This window comes from Myotis myotis, unplaced genomic scaffold, assembly GCF_014108235.1.
Source record: "Myotis myotis isolate mMyoMyo1 unplaced genomic scaffold, mMyoMyo1.p scaffold_m19_p_29, whole genome shotgun sequence".
Taxonomy (NCBI): domain Eukaryota; kingdom Metazoa; phylum Chordata; class Mammalia; order Chiroptera; family Vespertilionidae; genus Myotis; species Myotis myotis.
This window is the reverse complement of record NW_023416334.1, coordinates 1,774,900-1,795,420: the sequence shown is the minus strand read 5'-3', so window position 1 is coordinate 1,795,420 and position 20,521 is coordinate 1,774,900. Positions and strand designations below refer to the sequence as shown.

Genomic DNA, 20,521 nt, shown 5'->3' with positions numbered 1-20,521 from the left:
CTGCTGAGCCTACACTCTGGGGGCCCTGGACCAGTTGTCACAAACTCACTGTGTGACCCTAGGCAAGTCATTGTCCCTCTTTGGGCCTCAGTTTCCCCAGATGTTAAACAAGGGTGAGAGGATGTCAGGTCTGTTTGGGGGGCCTCCAGAGTGGGACGTGCCCAGGCTCTGCTGGCTAGAAGCTGAGTGGGGGCGGCTCACCGATATCTTGGTGAAGACAGACAGCAGCAGGGACAGGACAGACAGGTACATGCGCATCCTCTGGCCTCCGTAGCGCTTCTGGATGTATTCAGGCATGGTGACGATCTGGGGAGGCCGGACAGGGTCACTCTCCTGAGGCCACACCAGCACGCGGGCCGGGAGCGGCTCAAGGGCAGGCGCGGGCCCACACTGAGCACTGAACTCAGGCGAAGGGTTTTCACCATCTCCTAAGGGTTCCAGGCAGGGGAGTGGCGGGCAGGCTCACGTGGGCTGTTCAAGACTGACATGAGGAATGGACTGGAGGGGCCGCTGCTGGGGACAGAGGGACAGGCTCGGAAGCTGATAGGACAAAACCAGATGAGTTATGTGAGGCTGAATGGAGAAGGTGACTGTGAGGGGCAGAGCAGGGGACAGACAGAGACATCCAGGAAATGGAATCCCCTAGACTTAGTGACTGCTCAGCTGGGGCTAAAAGAGTGGGCGAGTCAAGGACAGTGCCGCCTAGGTCTGCAGCCCAGGTGTGCCGCATCAGTGTGCAGCTCAGGTGTAACACCCAGGTGTGCCATCCAGATGTGACATTCAGATGTGCTGTCCAGGTGTGTGGCTTGTGTGCCCCAGGAACACTGCTGCATAGAACACATCTGGACACTGGCAGACCTAAATTGCTGGGAGGTGCCCCTCTGGCCACTGAGGTGTGGACTCCAAGATGCAAACCAGCAGATAAGGTACCTGGACTGACGTCCTGGGGCCGCCTTGCTGGGCTGATAGGAATGCTAATTGCATAATAAACAGCTGGGAGAGCTTGCCAACTTGTGAGTGAAGCCAGAGGGCCCTGCCCGTCGCCACCACCGACTAGGACCAAGGCCCAGGCCCAAGGGAGGCTGCTTCAAGGTTCCAGGAGCAGACTTACCTCTGAGGAGATGTAGATAGGCACAAAAACCCACGCTAGGGCCAGCAGCACGTAGGCGGCCTGCGGGCGACAGGGGCGGGGTGAGGACAGTGGGCACAGCCCCCACAGCCCTGCTCCACAGGGGAAACTGGGACCAGAGGTCTGGAGGCCTGACTTGCCAGGAGAACTCAGGCCAGCCCCTTCCCCTCCTTGCACCTCTGTAAACAGATGGCCTGGGCCAAGGCTAGCAGCTGCCTTCCTGTTGGTCTGTCCAGCACTTTGGCATTCTGAAGACCAGACCTCCCCCTCCCCGCCAGGAACACTGCTGCACAGAATACATCTGGACACTGGCAGACCTAAGTTGCTGGGAGGTGCCCCTCTGGCCATCGAGGTGTGGACTCCAGTGGAGCCCCTATCCAGGGCCTTGCAGGATGGTTGTGCTCTCCCACACCCTGCACCCACTCTGGGAGCTCACATTCCACTCAAAACCTGCCACAGCCAGGCCTCCAGCTGCGCCTGAGCCGGCCAGTCCAATGAAGAGGCCGGAACCCTCGCTGCTGGCAAAGAGGGAGGCTCCAATCTGGTGGGGAGAGAGGAAAAGGAATCAGCTGTGAACCACCCAGATTCCAAGGCCCCCGCCCTTCACACAATTTCCAGGACCCCACTCCTATACCCCCAGCTTGGGGACCCCCTGACAGCCTCAGCCTGCCCCATCACCACCTGCTTAAACTGGACTGGACAGTGACCTCAAGGATGCAGATGCTGGCTGACCTGGAGGTCAGATGTGGCCCCAATAGAAGGAGGGGTGGGAGGAGTCCGGGTGCACTCACCGGCCACCATGTCATGTCCCGGCCCGCGAGGAAGTAGCCGCTCACTGTGTTCCTGCTGGCTCGACAGGAGGACTGCAAGCACAGAGCAGAAATGGAACCCCCTGTGCATTGCTGGAAGGAGTGTACAATGGCGCCACTGCTGTGGGAAATAGTCTGGCCATTCCTCAAAGAGTTAAACATACAATTACTCTATGGTCCAGCAATTCCACTCCTAGGTGCATATCTAAGAGAACTGAAAACAGGCATTCCAAAAAAACTCATACACATGAATGCTCATAGCAGCAGTATTCACAATAACCAAAAGGTAGAGACCAGTCAATGTCCACCATCTGATGAGTAGATAACAAAATATGGTCTCTCCACACAATGGAATAGTATCCAACCATATAAAGGAATGAAATACTAATACATGCTACAACATGGTGACTCTTGAAAACATTCTTTTAAGTGAAAGAAATCAGGCACAAAAGACCACATGTGGTGTGGTTCTGTTCATACAAATGTCCAGAATAGGTAAGTCCTTAAACAAAAAGTAACAGTGCAGAGCTAGGGAGAGGGGGCAATAGGAAATGACTGCTAATAAGTGTGGGGTTTCCTTTTGGGGTGATGAAAATATTTTGGAACTAGATAGGGGTGGTGATTGCACAACATTGTGAATGTACTAAATGCCACTGAATTGTACACTTTAAAATGGTTAAAATGGATTACAATAGCTTCTCTCCTCACAGAAAGGTAACTGACAGAGAAATTAACACTTAAAATATTAACGAACTTTCCAAGGACACACAGCTTCCTCTCGGTTCTCACTCCAATTCTGATTTCTGCATTCTGACTTCTGGCTCATGGTCTCCTGCAGCTTTACTCATTTCTCATCTCACTGAGATTGAAACCGCAACATTGGTGAATCAGGAGAATGCTCCAACCAACCGAACTACCTGGCCAGGGCTAGACTAATACAGCAATCAACAGAGTCTTACCAATTGTACAAGTGGGGACACTAACTTCTGGGTAGAGTATTAGAACAACTGTACCTGTACAACAGCTCACATGACATGGTCAGGGTTGAGCCTCACAGTCAACCAGCCTGAGAGGAGATCCCACCGAAGAATGGGAAAACAATAATCAAGACCCAATTATGCCCAGCCCGCATGGCTCAGTGGTTGAGCGTCAACCTATGAACCAGGAGGTCATGGTTTGATTCCCAATCAGGGCATACGCCCAGATGTGAGTTCACTCCCCAGTGGGGGGCATGCAGGAGACAGCCAGTCAATGATTCTCTATCATTGATGTTTCTATCTCTCTCTTCCTCTAAAATCAATAAAAACATATATGTTTTTAAAAAGACCCAATTACAACAGGAGAGCCCAAAGAAGCGACAAAAGAGACAATCCTAGAGCATCCAGTTCAGGAAGTCAAGAAGATTGTACCACTGGGTCCCACAGGACAGTTACTACAAAAGACCACCCCATGAAGACTGGGAGTCATAGCAGTTCTACCTAATACATAGAAACAAACACAAAGTGACAACTAAAATAGGGAGACAAAGAAACAACCCCTAAATGAAATGGGGTGAGGGGGAAGGACTCTCCAGAAAAAGAGCTAAATGAAATGGAGGTAAGCAATTTATCAGACATAGAGTTCAGATTAATGGTTACAAGGGTGCTCAAGAAACTTAGTGAAAACTACAAAGAACTTAATGGGAACTACACAGAACTTAGTGGGGACGACATCAGCATTAAAAAGGACATAGAAAAACCATGAATAAGAACCAGTCAGAAATGAAGAATACCATATTTGACATCAAGAATACACTAGAAGGAATTTAAAGAGGCTGGAGGAAGCAGAGGATCAAATTAGTGATTTGGAAGACAACGTAGAAAAAACATTCAATTAGAGCAGCAAAAAGAAAAAAAACACTTAAAAAGTGTAATGACAGCCTGACTGGCATGGCTCAGTGGTTAATCAGGAGGTCATGGTTCAATTCCCAGTTAGGGAACATGCCTAGTGTGGGGCTTGTAGCAGGCAGCCAATCAATGATTCTCTCTCATCATTGATGTTTTAATTCTCTCTCACTCTCTGTTCCTCTCAGAAATCAATAAAAATATATTTTAAAAAGGAAAAAAGTATGACAAGAGTTTAAGGCAGGGGTCCTCAAACTACGGCCCGCGGGCCACATGCAAATACAAATATTGTATTTGTTCCCGTTTTGTTTTTTTACTTCAAAATAAGATATGTGCAGTGTGCATAGGAATTTGTTCATAGTTTCTTTAAAAACTATAGTCCGGCCCTCCAACGGTCTGAGGGACAGTGAACTGGCCCCCTGTTTAAAAAGTTTGAGGACCCCTGGTTTAAGGGAACTCTGGGACACCATAAACTGTAACAACATCTGCATCATAGGAGTACCAGAGGGAGAAGAAAGTGATCAAGGGGTAGAGAACCTATTTGAAGAAATAATGACAGAAAACTTCCTAAACCTGGTGAAGGAAAAAGCCACACAAATTCAGGAGGCAGAGAGAGACCCAATCAAGATGTTTTTGATTCCCAGTCAGGGCACATGCCCAGGTTGCAGGCTTGATCCCCAGTGTGGGGCATGCAGGAGGCAGCCAATTAATTATTCTCTCCCATCATTGATATTCCTATCTCTATCTCCCTTTACCTTCCTCTCTGAAATAAACATATATTTAAAAATAAACAAATAAATAAAATTGAAGGGAAAAGAAAGAGCTTCCCAGACCAAAAAAAAGGGGGGGGGGTGGCTAAATGAGCTTATTACAACTAAACCAGCATAGCATAAATGCTGAAGGGACTGTTGGAAGAAGAATGAAAAATATAGAACTAGAGGAGCATAGGCATAAAGAATAAAAATGGCAATAAATAAGTACCTATAATAATAAACTTAAATGCTCCAAATGACATAAGGTAGCTGAATGGATTTTTTTTTTTAATATATTTTATTGATTTTTTTACAGAGAGGAAGGGAGAGAGATAGAGAGTTAGAAACATCGATGAGAGAGAAACATTGATCAGCTGCCTTCTGCACATCTCCCACTGGGGATGTGCCCGCAACCCAGGTACATGCCCTTGACCAGAATCGAACCCGGGACCCTTCAGTCCGCAGGCCGACACTCTATCCACTGAGCCAAACCGGTTTCGGCTGAATGGATTTTTTAAAAATGGCCCATATATATGCTCTCTTCAAGAGACCCAACTCAGAACAAGACTCACACAACATGAAAATGAAGGAATGGGGAAAAATTTTCCATGCAAATGGAAATGAAAAAGATGGGGATAGCAATACTTATATCTGAGAAAATAGACTTCAAAACAAAGGTGATAAAAAAGACAAAGATGGTCATTACATAATACTAAAGGGATTGATCTAACAAAAGGATTTAACCCTGGTGAATATATATGCACCCAATAAATGAGCACATAAATATATATCTAAAAATTCCTGGAGGACTAGCCCTAACCGGTTTTGCTCAGTGGATAGAGCATTGGCCTGTGGACTGAAGGGTCCTAGGTTTGATTCCAGTCAAGGGCACATGCCTGGGTTGCAGGCTCAGTCCAACGTGCAGGAGGCAGCCGATCAATGATTCCCTCTCATCATGGATATTTCTATCTCTCTCTTCCTCTCCCTTCCTCTGTGAAATCAATAAAAAAATATATTAAAATAAATAAATAAAAATAAAACCCTCAAAGTACAAAAGAGGCTGATGTACACTCAGGGCACTAGAAACCAATCTGGATTCAGCAAATAAAAAAATTATTAAAAAACATTCCTGGAGGACTTTAAGGGAGAGATTATCAGCAATACAGTCATACTAGGGGACTTCACTGACATCACTGGAGATTTTTCACACACAAAAACTCAACAAGGAAACAACAACCTTAAATGATACACTAGATCAGGTGGATTTAATTGATATTTATAGAACATTTCATCCCAAAGCTGCAGAATATACATTATTCTCAAGTGCACATGGAACATTCTTAAAGATAGACTACATGTTAGGACACAAAATAAGCCTTTACAAGTTCAAGAAGATTGAAATCATATCAAGTATACTAGAGGTCCAATGCACGAAATTTGGGCAAGGGGCTTGACCCTTGCAGCCCCGGCTGCCTCATGGCTCTGGCTGTCTCTCGGCCCTATGGCCCCACCCCCACCCACTGGTCATTCTAGAGGGTTGTTCCTCCATCCATCTGATTAGCATATTAGCTCTTTATTATATAGGATTCTAAGATCACAATGGCACGAAACTATAATAACAAATCTCAAAACCAGTCAAACACATGGAGACCACATAGCATGTTATTAAACAATGAATGGGTTAACAGTGAGATCAAGGAAGAAATAAAAAACTTCCTGGAAACAAATGAAAGGGGACATGCAATTTCCCAAAAGCTATGGGATACAGTGAAAGCAGTTCCGAGAGGGAAGTTCATAGCATTACAGGCCTACCTCATGAAACAAGAAAAACATCAACTACCTAAACCCACAACTAAGATATTAGAAAGAGAACAACAAGAAAAGCCCAGAAGTAGAAGAAATGAAATAATAAATATCAAAGCAGAAATTAATGGCATAGAGACTAAAAAACAACATAAAAGATCAATGAAATCAAGAGCTGGTCCTTTAAAAAGATAAACAAAATTGATGAACCATTAGCCAGACTTCATCAAGAAACAAAGAAAGAAGTCAAATAAATAAAATCAGAAATGAAAGAGTCAAAGTAATAATTGACACCACAGAAATACAAAGAATTGTAAAAAAAAATACTATGAACAACTATATGCCAACAAACTGAACAACCTGGGTGAAATGGACAAATTCCAGGAAATATACAATCTTCAAAAACTCAATCAGGAAGAATCAGGAAACTTGAATGGGCCAATAACAACTAATGAATTTGAAGCAGTAATCAAACAAACAAACAAAACAAAAAATACTTGTACTGGATGGCTTCACAGGCGAGTTTTACGAAACACTCAAAGAAGAACTAACACCTAGTCTCCGCAAACTACTCTAGAAAATTCAGGAGGAGGGGAGTCTTCCTTTTATGGGGCCAGCATAATCCTAATTCCAAAACCAACTAAAGATACTACAAAGAATGGAAATTATAGGCCAATATCCCTGATGAATACAGATGCTAAAATCCTCAACAAAATATTAGCAAATCAGATCCAGCAATACATTAAAGAGATCATAGAAATTTCAACAACTTAACCAACTATAATTTAACAAAGAAATCCCAGGCCTCAGACACCTGCATACTGAAACATCTAAAGGTGGGCAACCAAGAATAAACCAGGACACAAGAAGAGAGGAAAGCACAGATGGCCTGCAGGTGCAGCACTGCAGCCGGGAGCTGGAGGCTCTGCCTAGTGGAGGAAGCCAGCAGTAGCAGGTGCTTTCTTCCACCGGAGGAACAGAGAGATGCAAGCGGGGGTGGGGAGGGAGAGGAGCAGTCCAGCAGGGTGAGCAGCAAGGGAGCGAACAATGATTGAGCCAGCAGACGCCTGACAGAGCACAGGGTCTGGCCGCGCAGCTCCACTGTTGGACCAGGCAGTGGAGTTTCAGACAAAGAAATGGAACCACAGAGGACTGCCACCACTTGGGCTCCCAAAACGTGCCTCCCATTGCCCTTGGGGTCAGGGAGGAGCATATTATCTGTAAACCAAGAGCTGCTGCAGTAGAACTGCTGTTTCCCTCTGTGACTGATCCCCAGGTGGGGTGCTTGGGGTGGGACCCCACGGAGGTCAGGGGTCGCCATTACTGTGAAGGCAAAACAAACCCCACTCCCAAGCAGCACAGCTGTACTTTCTTACAGAAGCTATGGAGGTTGACAGGGAGATCACGGAGGAAAACAAAATCTTGCAATTCAGTGCCATCTACTGGAAAATAGTAGAAAGACCTCTTCAGAGGAAGCTGCTATCAGCCATATATATATATATATATACAGACAGATATAAATGCCTAGGCAAAGAACAGCAAATACCATGAATAACAAGGATGATGAGAAAGAAAAGGAAAAACCCCCAGAAGCAACCTACACCACATGGAAATATATGACATAAATGACAGAGATTTGCAGTTCTGAAAATACTCAATGCAATATGAGAAAATACAGACAGGCAATTCAATGCTCTCAGAAAACAAATCAATGAACAAAACGAGTACTTTACCAAAGAGATTGAAACTTTAAAAAAGAACTAATCAGAAATCCTGGAAATTAAGCATGCAATTAAGTAGATTAAGAGTGAACCACTGAGAGACCCAAGATGGCAGCATAGGCAAATGCCTGTGCTCACTGCTTCCCACAACCACATCAAAACTACAACTAAAATACAGAACAACCATCATCCAGAACTGCTGGAAAGCTGGCTGAATGGAAGTCCTACAACTAGAGAAGTAAAGAGGAAAGCACACAGACTGGTAGGAGGTGCGGAGGCACAAAACAGACTGGTCCGGCACCCCGGTGTGCCGCTTTTTTTAATCAGGAGGGAGAGCACCTCTGCGGAGGCTGCCCAGAGGAGCAAGGGGTCCCAGCCCCACACCAGACACCCATCCTAGGGTCCCAGAGCTGGGAAAAGAAGTTCCTATGGGCTGGCAGTAAGAACTACAGGCTGTAAAAACCAGTGCGGATTGGGGCTGAATGACACACGGGCTACTGAGACCCAGCTGCTCCTCTTAAAAGGCTAGCACCACAAATTGAATTTACAAGCCCCTGCTTCCTCTGAGCTCTAGTGTCGGGCGAGTCTCTGGGGGACCCAGACACATATGAGAAGAAACTGGACTGTCTGGCATTGGGGCAGGAACTTGGGGGTGGCTTTCTTCCAGACAGAGGTGCTCACAGCAATCATTGTTCTCATGCAGGGACCTCCCCTGTTGCAGGGCTGACTGGCAGCCATCTCTGTTTGCTCTGCCCTGGTGATTCCCTGAGACCCTGCCCCACCCAATTTATAACCCCACCCAAGCTATGCGCAGTGGCTTTTGCATATGAATGGCCTGTCCTTCCAAAGGCTAAAAACCTGTTAAACAAGCTGCAGCTGAGTCAGGAAGCCACAAACCTATCAATAAAAGCCCCAAGACCCGGCACCAGCACCAGCCCGCCTTGCTTCACAGCTGGGCCTTGTCTGGGCACTTCCAAACCTGAAACAAAGAGGAAGAATCTGCAGATCTCTCTGTAGCTCCTGCTGGATGGTCCCAGGCAGTGGATGACTTTGCAACTCCCTGGAGACCCAAGAGCCAGTGTACCCAGTGGTCAGTGTGAGACCATACCAGATTACAACTCTTCACATCCATAAGTGATATGCTCAAGGGGCAGAATCAGTGAGCACCAAAACCCCACTGAAGCAAGTCTTGCTCCATAACATGTCTCCTGCACAGCAGCTGTCCCACTGTAGTCACAGCTGGTCCCCACAGCCAATTGGCCTGGAGGTCAATTCCTCCCAGTGACACCAACAGCAATCAAGGCTCAACTACAACAAGACTGTGTGCACAGCCCACACAGGGTCACACCTAGAGTGTCCACCATAGGTGATTGGGGAGGCTGAACCACTGGGTCCTGTAGGACACCTACTACACAAGGCCACTCTATCAACTCAGGAGACTTAGCAGCTACCCAACACATAGAAACAAACACAGGGAAGCAGCCAAAAGGCAGGGATAATGAAACATGTCACAAATGAAAGAAATGGAAGAAAGCAAACTACTGGATATAGAGTTCAAAACCATAGTTATAAGGTTACTCAAGAATCTTCTAGAAACCTTCAAGGCAGTGGTGGCCAACCTGTGGTCCACGGACCACTGGTGGTCTGTGGGGTCCAAAAGGTTGCAACTGCTGGTTTAAGGAAACTGTTGGAGCATCAGTCACCAACCAGTGATCCACGGACCACTGGTGGTCCATGAGGTCTGAAATGTTGGCGACCGCTGTTCCAAGGGACTTATTGAGACTTTCAAGGATCTTAGTGAGAATGTCAACAAAATGGAAAAGACCAGTCAGAAATTAAGCATACACTGACTAAAATAAAGAATAATATACCGGGATTCAACAGTAGACTAAAGGATCCTGAGAATCAAATCAATGATTTGAAATATGAGGAAGCAAAAAACATCCAACCAAAAGAGGAAAAAGAAAAACGAATCCAAAAATATGAAGATAGTGTAAGGAGCCTCTCGGACAACTTCAAGCATACCAACATCTGAATTATGGGGGTGCCAGAAGAAGAGAGAGAGCAAGATATCGAAAACCTATTTGAAGAAATAATGATAGAAAACTTCCCAAGTCCAGAAGGCACAGAGAACCCCAAACAAGAGGAACCCAAAGAGGACCACACCGAGACACATCATAATTAAAATGCAAAGGGCAAAAGACAAAGAGAGGACTTTAAAAGCAGCAATAGAGAAGCAGTTAGTTACCTATAAGGGAGTGCCCATGCAACTATCAGCTGATTTGTCAACAGAAACTGTAGAGAGCACCTGGGAAGGCACATGGTCACTTCTTTAATTATTGTCAGCTGAATCCAGTGGCACTGGCAGAGCCACATCCTGGAAACACACCTTGCCAGAGGCAGGAGTGTTGTCAGCTTCAGCCCAGGCACCAGCGGGTGGGTTTTGTTATCTAAATCCAGCCAAGCGCCAGGAATGAATTTGACTCTGGCCACCCAAGAATGCACATAATCTCCTTTGTCTTGACCTGTAGTAAAACTTCCTGGTTTTTGCTGTATAAAATGAATGCGCTGTATTGGCTCTGGGTCAGAGGACAGCTGTCCCACCCGGCCCCAGCTTTTCCCTTCTAACTCTGTGTCTGTCTCTTTCTTTCATTTTCTCAATCCCCAGCAGCCCCTACTCAGGAACTGGTCCACTCTCTCGCCAAGCTGGATGCAGAAAGGAGAGAAATATTTACATTTGGCATTCGGATGCAGGGACTTGATTACAGGGGAACTCTCAAAAGTCAAGCAAGGGGGTTGCTACGAGAAGTGTGCTGCACAACAGACTAAAGAAGTAAGGTAAGGAGTGGATATTGTAAGTTGCATTGGCTGTGTGTAAAACATGGACAATTCAGGGTCTCAGGAAAGACCTCTACTCTCAAATGCTTAAAATATGCTCAAAGCTCGAAGATGCTCTGTTAAGAGTAGTCAGATTCTTGATTTCTTAAATTTTGTTAATGAAACGTGCCCTTGGTTTTCTGAAGAGGGAACCATCAACTTTCAAACGTGAGAAAAGGTCGGAAAGCAGTTGCATGACCGATACACAGCAGAAGGTCCAGAGAAGATTCCCCTTTCTACATTCACATTATGGTCTTTAATTCACGATTACCTTGATCCAGCGCAGGAGAGTTTAAGAATGTCTAAGCAGGATGTGGCCACAGCTTCACAGCCTACAGTGGAGAGGTGCGAATCTCTAAAAATACCACTTCCCCCCGCTGTGCCTCCTTCGCCTCTGCCTGTCGCTCCTGCAACCGCAGTCAAGAGCCCACCTGATAAAGATTTGCCTTGTAATTATGAGCAGGAGCTGGAGTTTGAGGCAGAGCAGGAGAAGCATCACTGTGATGGGATAACTCAGATGATAAGTGTTAGGTCGGAGGGAAGTCCAGGAGCCGCTGCATGCAACCGCAAGGCAGGTGGTCACGCAGACACTGGATCCTTCCTGGAGCCCGTAACAGACCAGTGCACCAGGTAGATGGTGACACAGATACTGGTTCCTTCCTGGAACCCATGACAGACCTGCCCGCGGCAGAAACTCCCACAGCTCATGCTCCCATGCCCTCACTGAACAGCTGTATAAAAAAAGTGCCTCCACTCCCTTTTGGCGAGACTTCACTGGCCCCACCCTTGGACCCATGAACCTCACCCGGGAGTGCAGATTAAAGTTCCTTCTTTTCGACCTGCCTGGCTCTCTGACCTTGTCTCCTGTGCCACGAACCTTACAATAAGAAAGGTTTTACTCACAGTTGCCCAGCCTTTACAGCTGGATGCAGAAGCTCGGCCGAAAGTGAAAGCGACTTCATATTTCATTTTGCTGGGGGCTCAAACTACTTGTACTGGGCTGGGGCAAGTAGAAAGGATTAAAGGAATTTCTCAGCAACTGCCAATAATTCTTTATCTCAAATTTTTTTTTCTTTCCCTCCCAGACCACCAGAAACTCTTAGCTAGTTAAATTCTTTCTATGTGTCTGTATTGTAAATTTAATCTGCTTTTCTCTGATTTGTGATTTTATTGTGCTATGTTAAAATTTTGAGATTTTAAGATTAATTTGAAAGTGTAAAATCTGTAAAAATTGCAACCCAGGAAAAACGAAGATGGCGGCATAGGTAAACACCAGAAATTGCTGCCTCTCACAACAACTTCAAAAATACAACGAAAAGACAAAACGGACATCATCCAGAACCACAGGAAGGCTGGCTGAGTGGAAATTCTACAACTAGAAGGAAAGAGAAAAGCACACTGAAACTCAGAGGAGCTGCGGAAGTAAAGTGCAGAGGTACGGAGGCTTGAGCATGCGCAGAAAGGGGCTGGCACCTGAGGATGCGGCTGTTTTTTTAAATTGGGAGGGAGTCACAAGCTCCCAACTGCTCTGAACTCCAGTCCTGGGAAGTCTCTGGGGATCCAGACTCATACGGGGAGAAACTGGACTGTCTGGCATCAGGCAGAACGCAGAACTTGAGGGCGGCTTTCCCTCAGAGGTACTTGCAGCAATTACCAGCCAGTCCCACCAAGGCCAGCCCCGGTACCTTCTTTTGGTGCAACGGCACCTTAAGCAACTGCATAAACTCCTCTGACCCCGGGCCTTGCTTTGTGGTCACAGTAGTTTTCCAACTAACCTTGTATGGAGAGTCAGAGCTCACCTGGCTGTTCCCTTCCTGGCGGGGCCCCTTAGGGCAGGGCTGAGGATCAGCCATAGCTGCTTGCTCCGCCCTTTGATTCCCTGAGACCCCGCCCCACCCAGGCTGCAGCAGAGGCTTTTGCATATGAATGCCCTAATCCTCTGCAATCTGAAAATTACCTAACAAACTGCAGCTGGGCCAGACAGACCCAGAACTTCCAAGAGAAGGCCCAAGGCCCCACAGCAGCTTGCATTGCTTCACAGCTGGGCCTCATCTGGGCACCTCCAAACCCCAAAAAAGGAAGGGGAATCTGCAGATCTCTTCGTAGCTCCTGCTGGGTAGCCTCAGGCAGAGGCTAAATTAGCACCTCTTTAGATCCAAGAGCCAGTGTACCCAGTGGTCAGAGTGGAACCATCCACATTACAACTCCTTAGATCCATAAGGGACACACTCAGGGGGCAGACTCAGTGAGCACCAAAGCCCCACTGAAGCAAGTCTTGTCCCAGAAGGGTGTCTTCAGCACAGAAGTTCTCCCACTGCAGACACAGCTGATTCTCACTGCCAATTGGCCTGGAGGTCAATTCCTCCCAGTGATTACTACAACAATCAAGGCTTAACTCAACAAGACTACAATAAGACTGTGCACAAAGCCAACAAAGGGGTGCACCAAGAGTGTCCACCTCAGGTAATTGGGGAAGCTGAGCCACTGGGCCCTATAGGTCACCTAGCACACAAAGCCACTCTACCAACACAGGGAAGCATAAAAATGTGGAGACAAAGAAACAGGTCACAAATGACAGAAATGGAGGAAAGCAACCACTGGATATAGAGTTCAAAACCACTGTTACAAGGTTTTTCAAGAATTTTCTGGAAACCGCTGATAAATTTAGTGAGACCCTGGAGGATATGAAAAAAGGCCAACTAGAAATTAAGCATACACTGACTGAAATAAAGAATAATACACAGAGATCCAACAGCAGACAAGAGGATCCCAAGAATCAAGTCAAAGATTTGAAATACGAAGAAACAAAAAATACTCAACCGGAAAAGCGAAAAGAAAAAAGAATCCAAAAATATGAAGATGGTGTAAGGAGCCTCTGGGACAACTTCAAGCGTACCAACATCCGAATTATAGGGGTGCCAGAAGAAGAGAGAGGGCAAGATATTGAAAACATATTTGAAGAAATAATGACAGAAAACTTCCCCTACCCGGTGAAAAAAAATAGACTTACAAGTCCAGGAAGTGCAGAGAACCCTAAACAAAAGGAATCCAAAGAGGACCACACCAAGACACATCATAATTAAAATGCCAAGAGCAAAAGACAAAGAGAGAATCTTAAAAGCAGCAAGAGAAAAAAAGTCAGTTACCTACAAGGGAGTACCCATACGACTGTCAGCTGATTTCTCAACAGAAACTATGCAAGCCAGAAGAGAGTGGCAAGAAATATTCAAAGTGATGAATAGCAAGATCCTACAACCAAGATTACTTTATCCAGCAAAGCTATCATTCAGAATTGAAGGTCAGATAAAGAGCTTCACAGATAAGAAAAAGCTAAAGAAGTTCATCACCACCAAACCAGCATTATATGAAATGCTGAAAGGTATTCTTTAAGAAGAGGAAGAAAAAAAGGTAAAGATAAAAATTATGAACAACAAATACACATCTATCAACAAGTGAATCTAAAAATCAAGTGAATAAAAAATCTGATGAACAGAGTCAACTGGTGAATATAATAGAACTAGGGGCATGGAAAGGGAGTGGACTGACAATTCCTGGGGGGAAAGGGGTGTGGGGGTGTAGGAAGAGACTGGACAAAAATCGTACACCTATGGATGAGGACAGTGGAAGGGGTAAGGGCAGAGGGTTTGGTGGGAACTGGGTGGAGGAGAGCTATAGGGGGGAAAAAGAGGAACAACTGTAATAATCTGAACAATAAAGGTTTAATTTAAAAAAAATTGCAACCCAGGGAAGTTTAAACAAAGGCCAGCTAATTCCAAGCATGCCTTTAATTTAAAAACAAAAACAAACAAACAGTAGACAACCAGACCATTACTGAATTTTCCCCCAAAGCAAATAGGAGGTGGGGGAAGGGAGACACGTGGTGATCCTGTAACATGTACGAGTGTTCTAGGAAAAGTCTCCTTCTCGCCATGAAAAGTTTTGCAGAATTTAGAAATGCGTCTGAGGTTTCTGTGCACGTGTAAAGAGAGAAGTTAGCTTAAAAAATGTGTGCACACGGTTCGATTTTGGATGTTAGATAGTTTTGAGCTAACCTTAATCTCTTTACGATGCCACAGAATAAAACCCAAAGACTGTTTTTTCTCAAAAGAAAGATAGCAGAGATGACCCAAAGATTTCCATATTAAAGGGTAGTTTTTAAATAATAATGGATCGCATTCTATAGTTAAAAAATTAAACAGTAAGTTATCTCTGTTACAGAATTTGCCAAAGTAAATGCCTTAGATCATTGTAATTGGCTCTAGAATCTCAAAATTGCTAAAACATAGCTAAATAATATCTACACTAATAAAAGACAAACATGCAAATTGACCATACCTTCGCTATGCCTTAAGCCATGCCCACCAGCCAATCAGAGTGACTATATGCAAATTAACCCAACCAAGATGGCGGCTGGCAGCCACAGAGCTGGAGCAAGCAGAAGACTTGGTTGCCCCAATGATGGAGGAAGCCAAGCTTCCCGCTTGCCACGGCAGGCTCTGAGCTCCATTCAAAGCAACAAAGTTTCAATTATAGAAGGTATATAAACCCCAGATACCTGCTTTCAGCCAGTGTGGCCACAGAGATGGAGCGAGCAGGAGGCTTCCCTCCCACCCGCCCTGGCCGGCTCTGAGCTCCTCTCAAGGCTACAAAGTTTCAATTATAGAAGGTAAATAAATCCCAGAATAAGAAAGAAAGAAAGAAAGAAAGAAAGAAAGAAAGAAAGAAAGAAAGAAAGAAAGAAAGAAAGAAAGAAAGAGAGAGAGAGAGAAAGAAAGAAAGAAAGAAAGAAAGAAAGAAAGAAAGAAAGAAAAGAAAGAAAGAAAGAAAGAAAGAAAGGAAGGAAGGAAGGAAGGAAGGAAGGAAGGAAGGAAGGAAGGAAGGAAGAAAAGAAAGAAGGAAAGAAAGAAAGAAAGAAAGAAAGAAAGAAAGAAAGAAAGAAAGAAGAGGCTGGGAGCTTCCGTTGCCAGGGGGCGGGGGGGGGGGCCCTTGGCCAGCCTGAAAATGGCCCTCAGCCCCTCACCCAGACTGGCCAGGCACCCCAGTGGGGAACCCCCACCCTAAAGGGGGTGTGGCCAGCCTGAAAACAGCCATCAGCCCCTCACCCAGGCTGGCCAGGCACCCCAGTGGGGAGCCCCACCCTGAAGGGGGTGTGACCAGCTGCAAACAGCCATCAGCCCCTCACCCAGGCTGGCCAGGCACCCCAGTGGGGACCCCCACCCTGAAGAGGGTTTGGCCAGTCTGAAAACAGCCCTTAGCTCCTTGCCCGGGCTGACCAGGCACTCCAGCAGGACCCCCACCCTGATCCGGGACACCCTTCAGGGCAAACCAGCTGACCCCCACCCATGCACCAGGCCTCTATCCTATATAATAAAAGGGTAATATGCAAATTGACCCTAACAGCAGAGCCACTGGGAATCACTGGTCACTATGACACACACTGACCACCAGGGGGCAGACACTCAATGCAGGAGCCACCCCTGGTGGTCAGTGCACTCCCACAGGGGGAGCTTTGCTCAGCCACAAGCCAGGCTGATGGCTGCCAGTACAGCGGTGGTGGTGGGAACCTCTCCCGCCTCCTCAGTAGTACTAAGGATGTCAGACTGCAGCTTAGGCCTGCTCCCCGCTGGCTAGTGGACATCCCCCGAGGGCTGCCGGGCTGCCAGAGGGATGTCTGACTGCCAGCTTGGGCCTGATCTCCCAGGGAGCGGGCCTAAGCCAGCAGGTGGACATCCTCCCAGGGGTCCCAGACTGCAAGAGGGCATAGGCTGGGTTGAGGGACCCTCCCTAGTGCACAAATTTTTGTGCACCAGGCCTCTAGTATTAATTATAAAGGTCCTAGTAGCCCAGGTAAAGACTAGCTACACCCTTTGTCAATTTAGAAGGCTGGCTTCCCATGGTAATCTCTTAAGGAAGAAGGTTGTAATTTACATTTGAATGGGTACCGACCTGCTGCCAAACTATGGCTGCTTAAAACTTTGGAAGTTTGCTGAGTTAAATAATAAAATTAAATGTCTAAGTATTTTGAAATGACAAAATACTGAAATATTAATCTGAATTTGCCTCATGAAAAATCTAGAGGTCAGAATTGAATTAATTATATCTTGTATTCTTAAAAATGTAAAGGTATTACTAATCTGAGAAATACTAAATATTTAACTTTTATCAGCAAAAAAATTTAAGACTTCTAAGAGTTTAAGGTTCAAATTAAATTGGGAGAAATCATATGATTGTAGTAAAATTTCAACACTGGTCTAATTGAAAAAGAGGATTAAGTCTGTGATCTCAACTAAATTTTTAATATAAAAACCAATTTAAATTTAATTATCTTTTAAAATAATTATAAAAAATATAAAATCTTTAGATCATGTATATATACAAATATATATATATTTGATGATCTTTCCAAGTTAAATTTCAAGACTTTAATGAGAGATACCTTTGGGACATTTCACGGGCCCTAAAAGGTTTTCAAAAGTTTGTTCTCTCTTCTTAAAGGACATAATTTTAAATTAAACTGATCTAGTATACTTGAAAGCACATGGAAAGCTTTATCAAATAAAAATTAATAACTATATTCTACTTATATACATATATTTTATATGCAGTGAAGGTTTTGGCCTCTAAGGAAGGGCAAAACAAGTAATAAAAGATTTCTTAAGTAAAACCAGAAATTTTCACCAGCAAAATTTTAAAAATAAAATGCAAATAAAAGCCCTAAGCAGCCTGCATTTTAAATAGGCTCGGGGTAGGGCAGCATCTGTGCCTCATGGGTCAAACGTATAAATTTACTTGCTTTGCCTTTTTAATAAAGATACAAACATCCAATAGATCTATTAAAAGATGCCCAACCTCACTGGCAATTAGGAAATGCAAATCAAAACTGCAGTGAGATACCACCTCACACCTGTTAGAGTGCCCATTCTCAAATAGACAAGCAACAACAAGTGTTGGAGAGGCCGTGGAAGAAAGGGAACCCTCATTCACTGCTGATGAGAATGTAGATGGTACAACCACTATGGAAAGCAGTCTGGCGATTCCTCAAAAAGTTAAGAATAGAGCTACTGCCCTTGCTGGTTTGGCTCAGTGGATAGAGCGTCAGCCTGCAGACTGAAGGGTCCCAAGTTCAATTCTGGTCAAGGGCACATGCCTGGGCTGCGGACTCAATCCCCAGTAGTGGGTGTGCAGGAGGCAGCCAATCAATGATTCTTTCATCATTGATGTTTCTATCTCTCTTTCCCTCTCCCCTCCTCTCTGAAATCAATAAAAATATAATTTTTTAAAAAAAGAATAGAACTACCATTTGACCCAGCAATCCCTCTCCTGAGTATATACTCCAAGATCTCGAAATCTTGTATTCACAAAGATACATGCGCCCCTATTGCATCATTATTCACAGTGGCCAAGACGTGGAAACAACCAAAGTGCCGGGCCATAGAGGACGGGTAGAGAAGCTGTGGTCCGTGCACACAGTGGATATCCTCAGCACGAGAAAGGGCGCATCAGCGCCGTTCACAACCACATGGACGGGCCTTAGAACATGATGCCGAGCGAAACCCGTCGGTCAGAACAAGCTGAGAACCACACGACCTCACTCATGTGTGGGACGTAAAAACGAAACTCGTGAACACAAACAGCAGTGTGGCGGGTGCCAGGGGGAAGGGGTGGGGGAGAAGGAGATCCTAATACAAGGTGACAGGAGAAGACCTGGCTGTGGGTGGTGGGCACGCAGTGCCATATACAGATCTTATAACATAGAAACCCACAGCTGACACCTATGTTCATGTTGACCAATGTCACCCCAATCAATTTAATTTAAAAAAATAAGAGATCATAGACCATGACCAGGGGATTTATTCTGGGGATACAATGCTGGTACAATATTCTCAAATCAATAAATGTGATGCATCACAATCACAAAATGAAGGATAAAAATCACCCTAGCTCAGTGGTTGACAAACCGCGGCTCGCGAGCCACATGCGGCTCTTTGGCCCCTTGAGTGTGGCTCTTCCACAAAATACCACGTGCGGGCGCGCACGTACAGTGCAATTGAAACTCCGTGGCCCATGCGCAGAAGTCAGTTTTCGGCCTGGGCGAGTCTATTTTGAAGAAGTAGCATTAGAAGAAGTGGGGGTGTGTCGGTCGGACGACGGGAGACGCCGCGCAAGCGGGGTGCAGGATACGCAGCTCCGGGGAGGTACATTGTTTTGAGGCACATTTGCTGAGGTCGACCCCTTCCAACTCTCCCATCCACACTCGTCTATCTGAAACAAGCATACAAGGCGAGTGAGGATGGGAGAATTGGAAGGGGTCGACCTCAGCAAACGTACCTCAATCAGATTGAGGACGTTTTTAGCAAAGGCCAGCTTAGGAGTCCCCTGATTAAGTTAATAACAATGTACCTACCTATATAGTTTAAGTTTAAAAAATTTGGCTCTCAAAAGAAATTTCAATCGTTGTACTGTTGATATTTGGCTCTGTTGACTAATGAGTTTGCCGACCACTGCCCTAGCTGGTTTGGCTCAGTGGATAGAGCGCTGGCCTGAGGACCGAAGGGTTCTCGGTTCGATTCTGATCAACGCCACATGCCCTGGTTGCGGGCTCGATCCCCAGTGGAGGGCATGCAGGAGGCAGCTGATCAATGATTCTCTCTCATCATTGATGTTTCTATCTCTCTCCCCCTCTCCCTTCTTCTCTGAAATCAGTAAAAACATATTTTTTAAAAATCACATGATCATATCAATAGATGCAGAAAAAGCATTTGACAAAATCCAGCACCCATTTTTGATAAAAACTCTCAGCAAAGTGGGAATAGAGGGATCAACATGATAAAGGCCATGTATGACAAACCCACAGCCAATATCATACTCAATGACCAAAAACTAAAAGCATTCCCATTAAGAACAGGAGCAAGACAGGGATGTCCACTTTCACCACTCTTATTCAACATAGTACTGGAAGCCCCAGCCACAGCAATCAGAAAGGATGAACGAGCGAAAAGCACCCAACTTGGGAAGGAGGAAGTAAAACTCTCATTATTCACAAATGGCATGATATTGTACATAGAAAACCCTAAAGACTCCATAAAGAATTACTAGGTTTAATAAATGAATTTGTTAAAGTATCAGGATACAAAATTAACATCCGGAAATCAATGGAATTTCTATACACCAATAATGAATTATCAAAAAGAGAAACTAAAAAAAAAAATCCCATTTACCATTGCAACCAAAAATATTAAGATATCTAGGAATAAACTTAATCAAGGAGGTAAAAGACATGTACTCGAAAAACTACAGGACATTGAAAAAAGAGATAGAAGACAATACAAACAAGTGGAACCATATACCGTGCTCATGGTTTGGTAGAATTAACATAATTAAAATGTCCATATCACCCAAAGTAATCTTTAGATTCAATACAATCCCAGTTAAAATATAATTGGCATATTTCACACATGTAGAGCAAATATTCCAAAAATTTATAAGGAACCAAAAAAGACTCTGAATAGCTGCAGCAATCTTGATAAAGAAGATCAAAGTTGGACGG

At 45.0% G+C, this 20,521-nt stretch overlaps 2 protein-coding genes across 3 annotated transcripts in view; one reads left to right on the top strand and one right to left on the bottom strand.

Moving 5' to 3' along the window:
* FAM83G (family with sequence similarity 83 member G) overlaps nucleotides 1-20,521 on the top strand; it is a 62,777-nt gene that overhangs the window by 33,924 nt on the left and 8,332 nt on the right. For both annotated transcript variants that reach the window (XM_036296424.1, XM_036296425.1), the window contains exon 5: nucleotides 10,766-10,935. In XM_036296424.1, the coding sequence (XP_036152317.1) occupies nucleotides 10,766-10,935 (170 nt within the window). The remainder of the gene's footprint in view (nucleotides 1-10,765; nucleotides 10,936-20,521) is intronic.
* The window catches only part of SLC5A10 (solute carrier family 5 member 10), a 77,037-nt gene that overhangs the window by 50,692 nt on the left and 5,824 nt on the right, over nucleotides 1-20,521 (bottom strand). The window contains exons 2-5 of the mRNA XM_036296427.1: nucleotides 1,921-1,992; nucleotides 1,566-1,670; nucleotides 1,112-1,171; nucleotides 202-306 (exon numbers count right to left, since the gene is read on the bottom strand). Of these exons, the coding sequence (XP_036152320.1) occupies nucleotides 202-306; nucleotides 1,112-1,171; nucleotides 1,566-1,670; nucleotides 1,921-1,992 (342 nt within the window). The remainder of the gene's footprint in view (nucleotides 1-201; nucleotides 307-1,111; nucleotides 1,172-1,565; nucleotides 1,671-1,920; nucleotides 1,993-20,521) is intronic.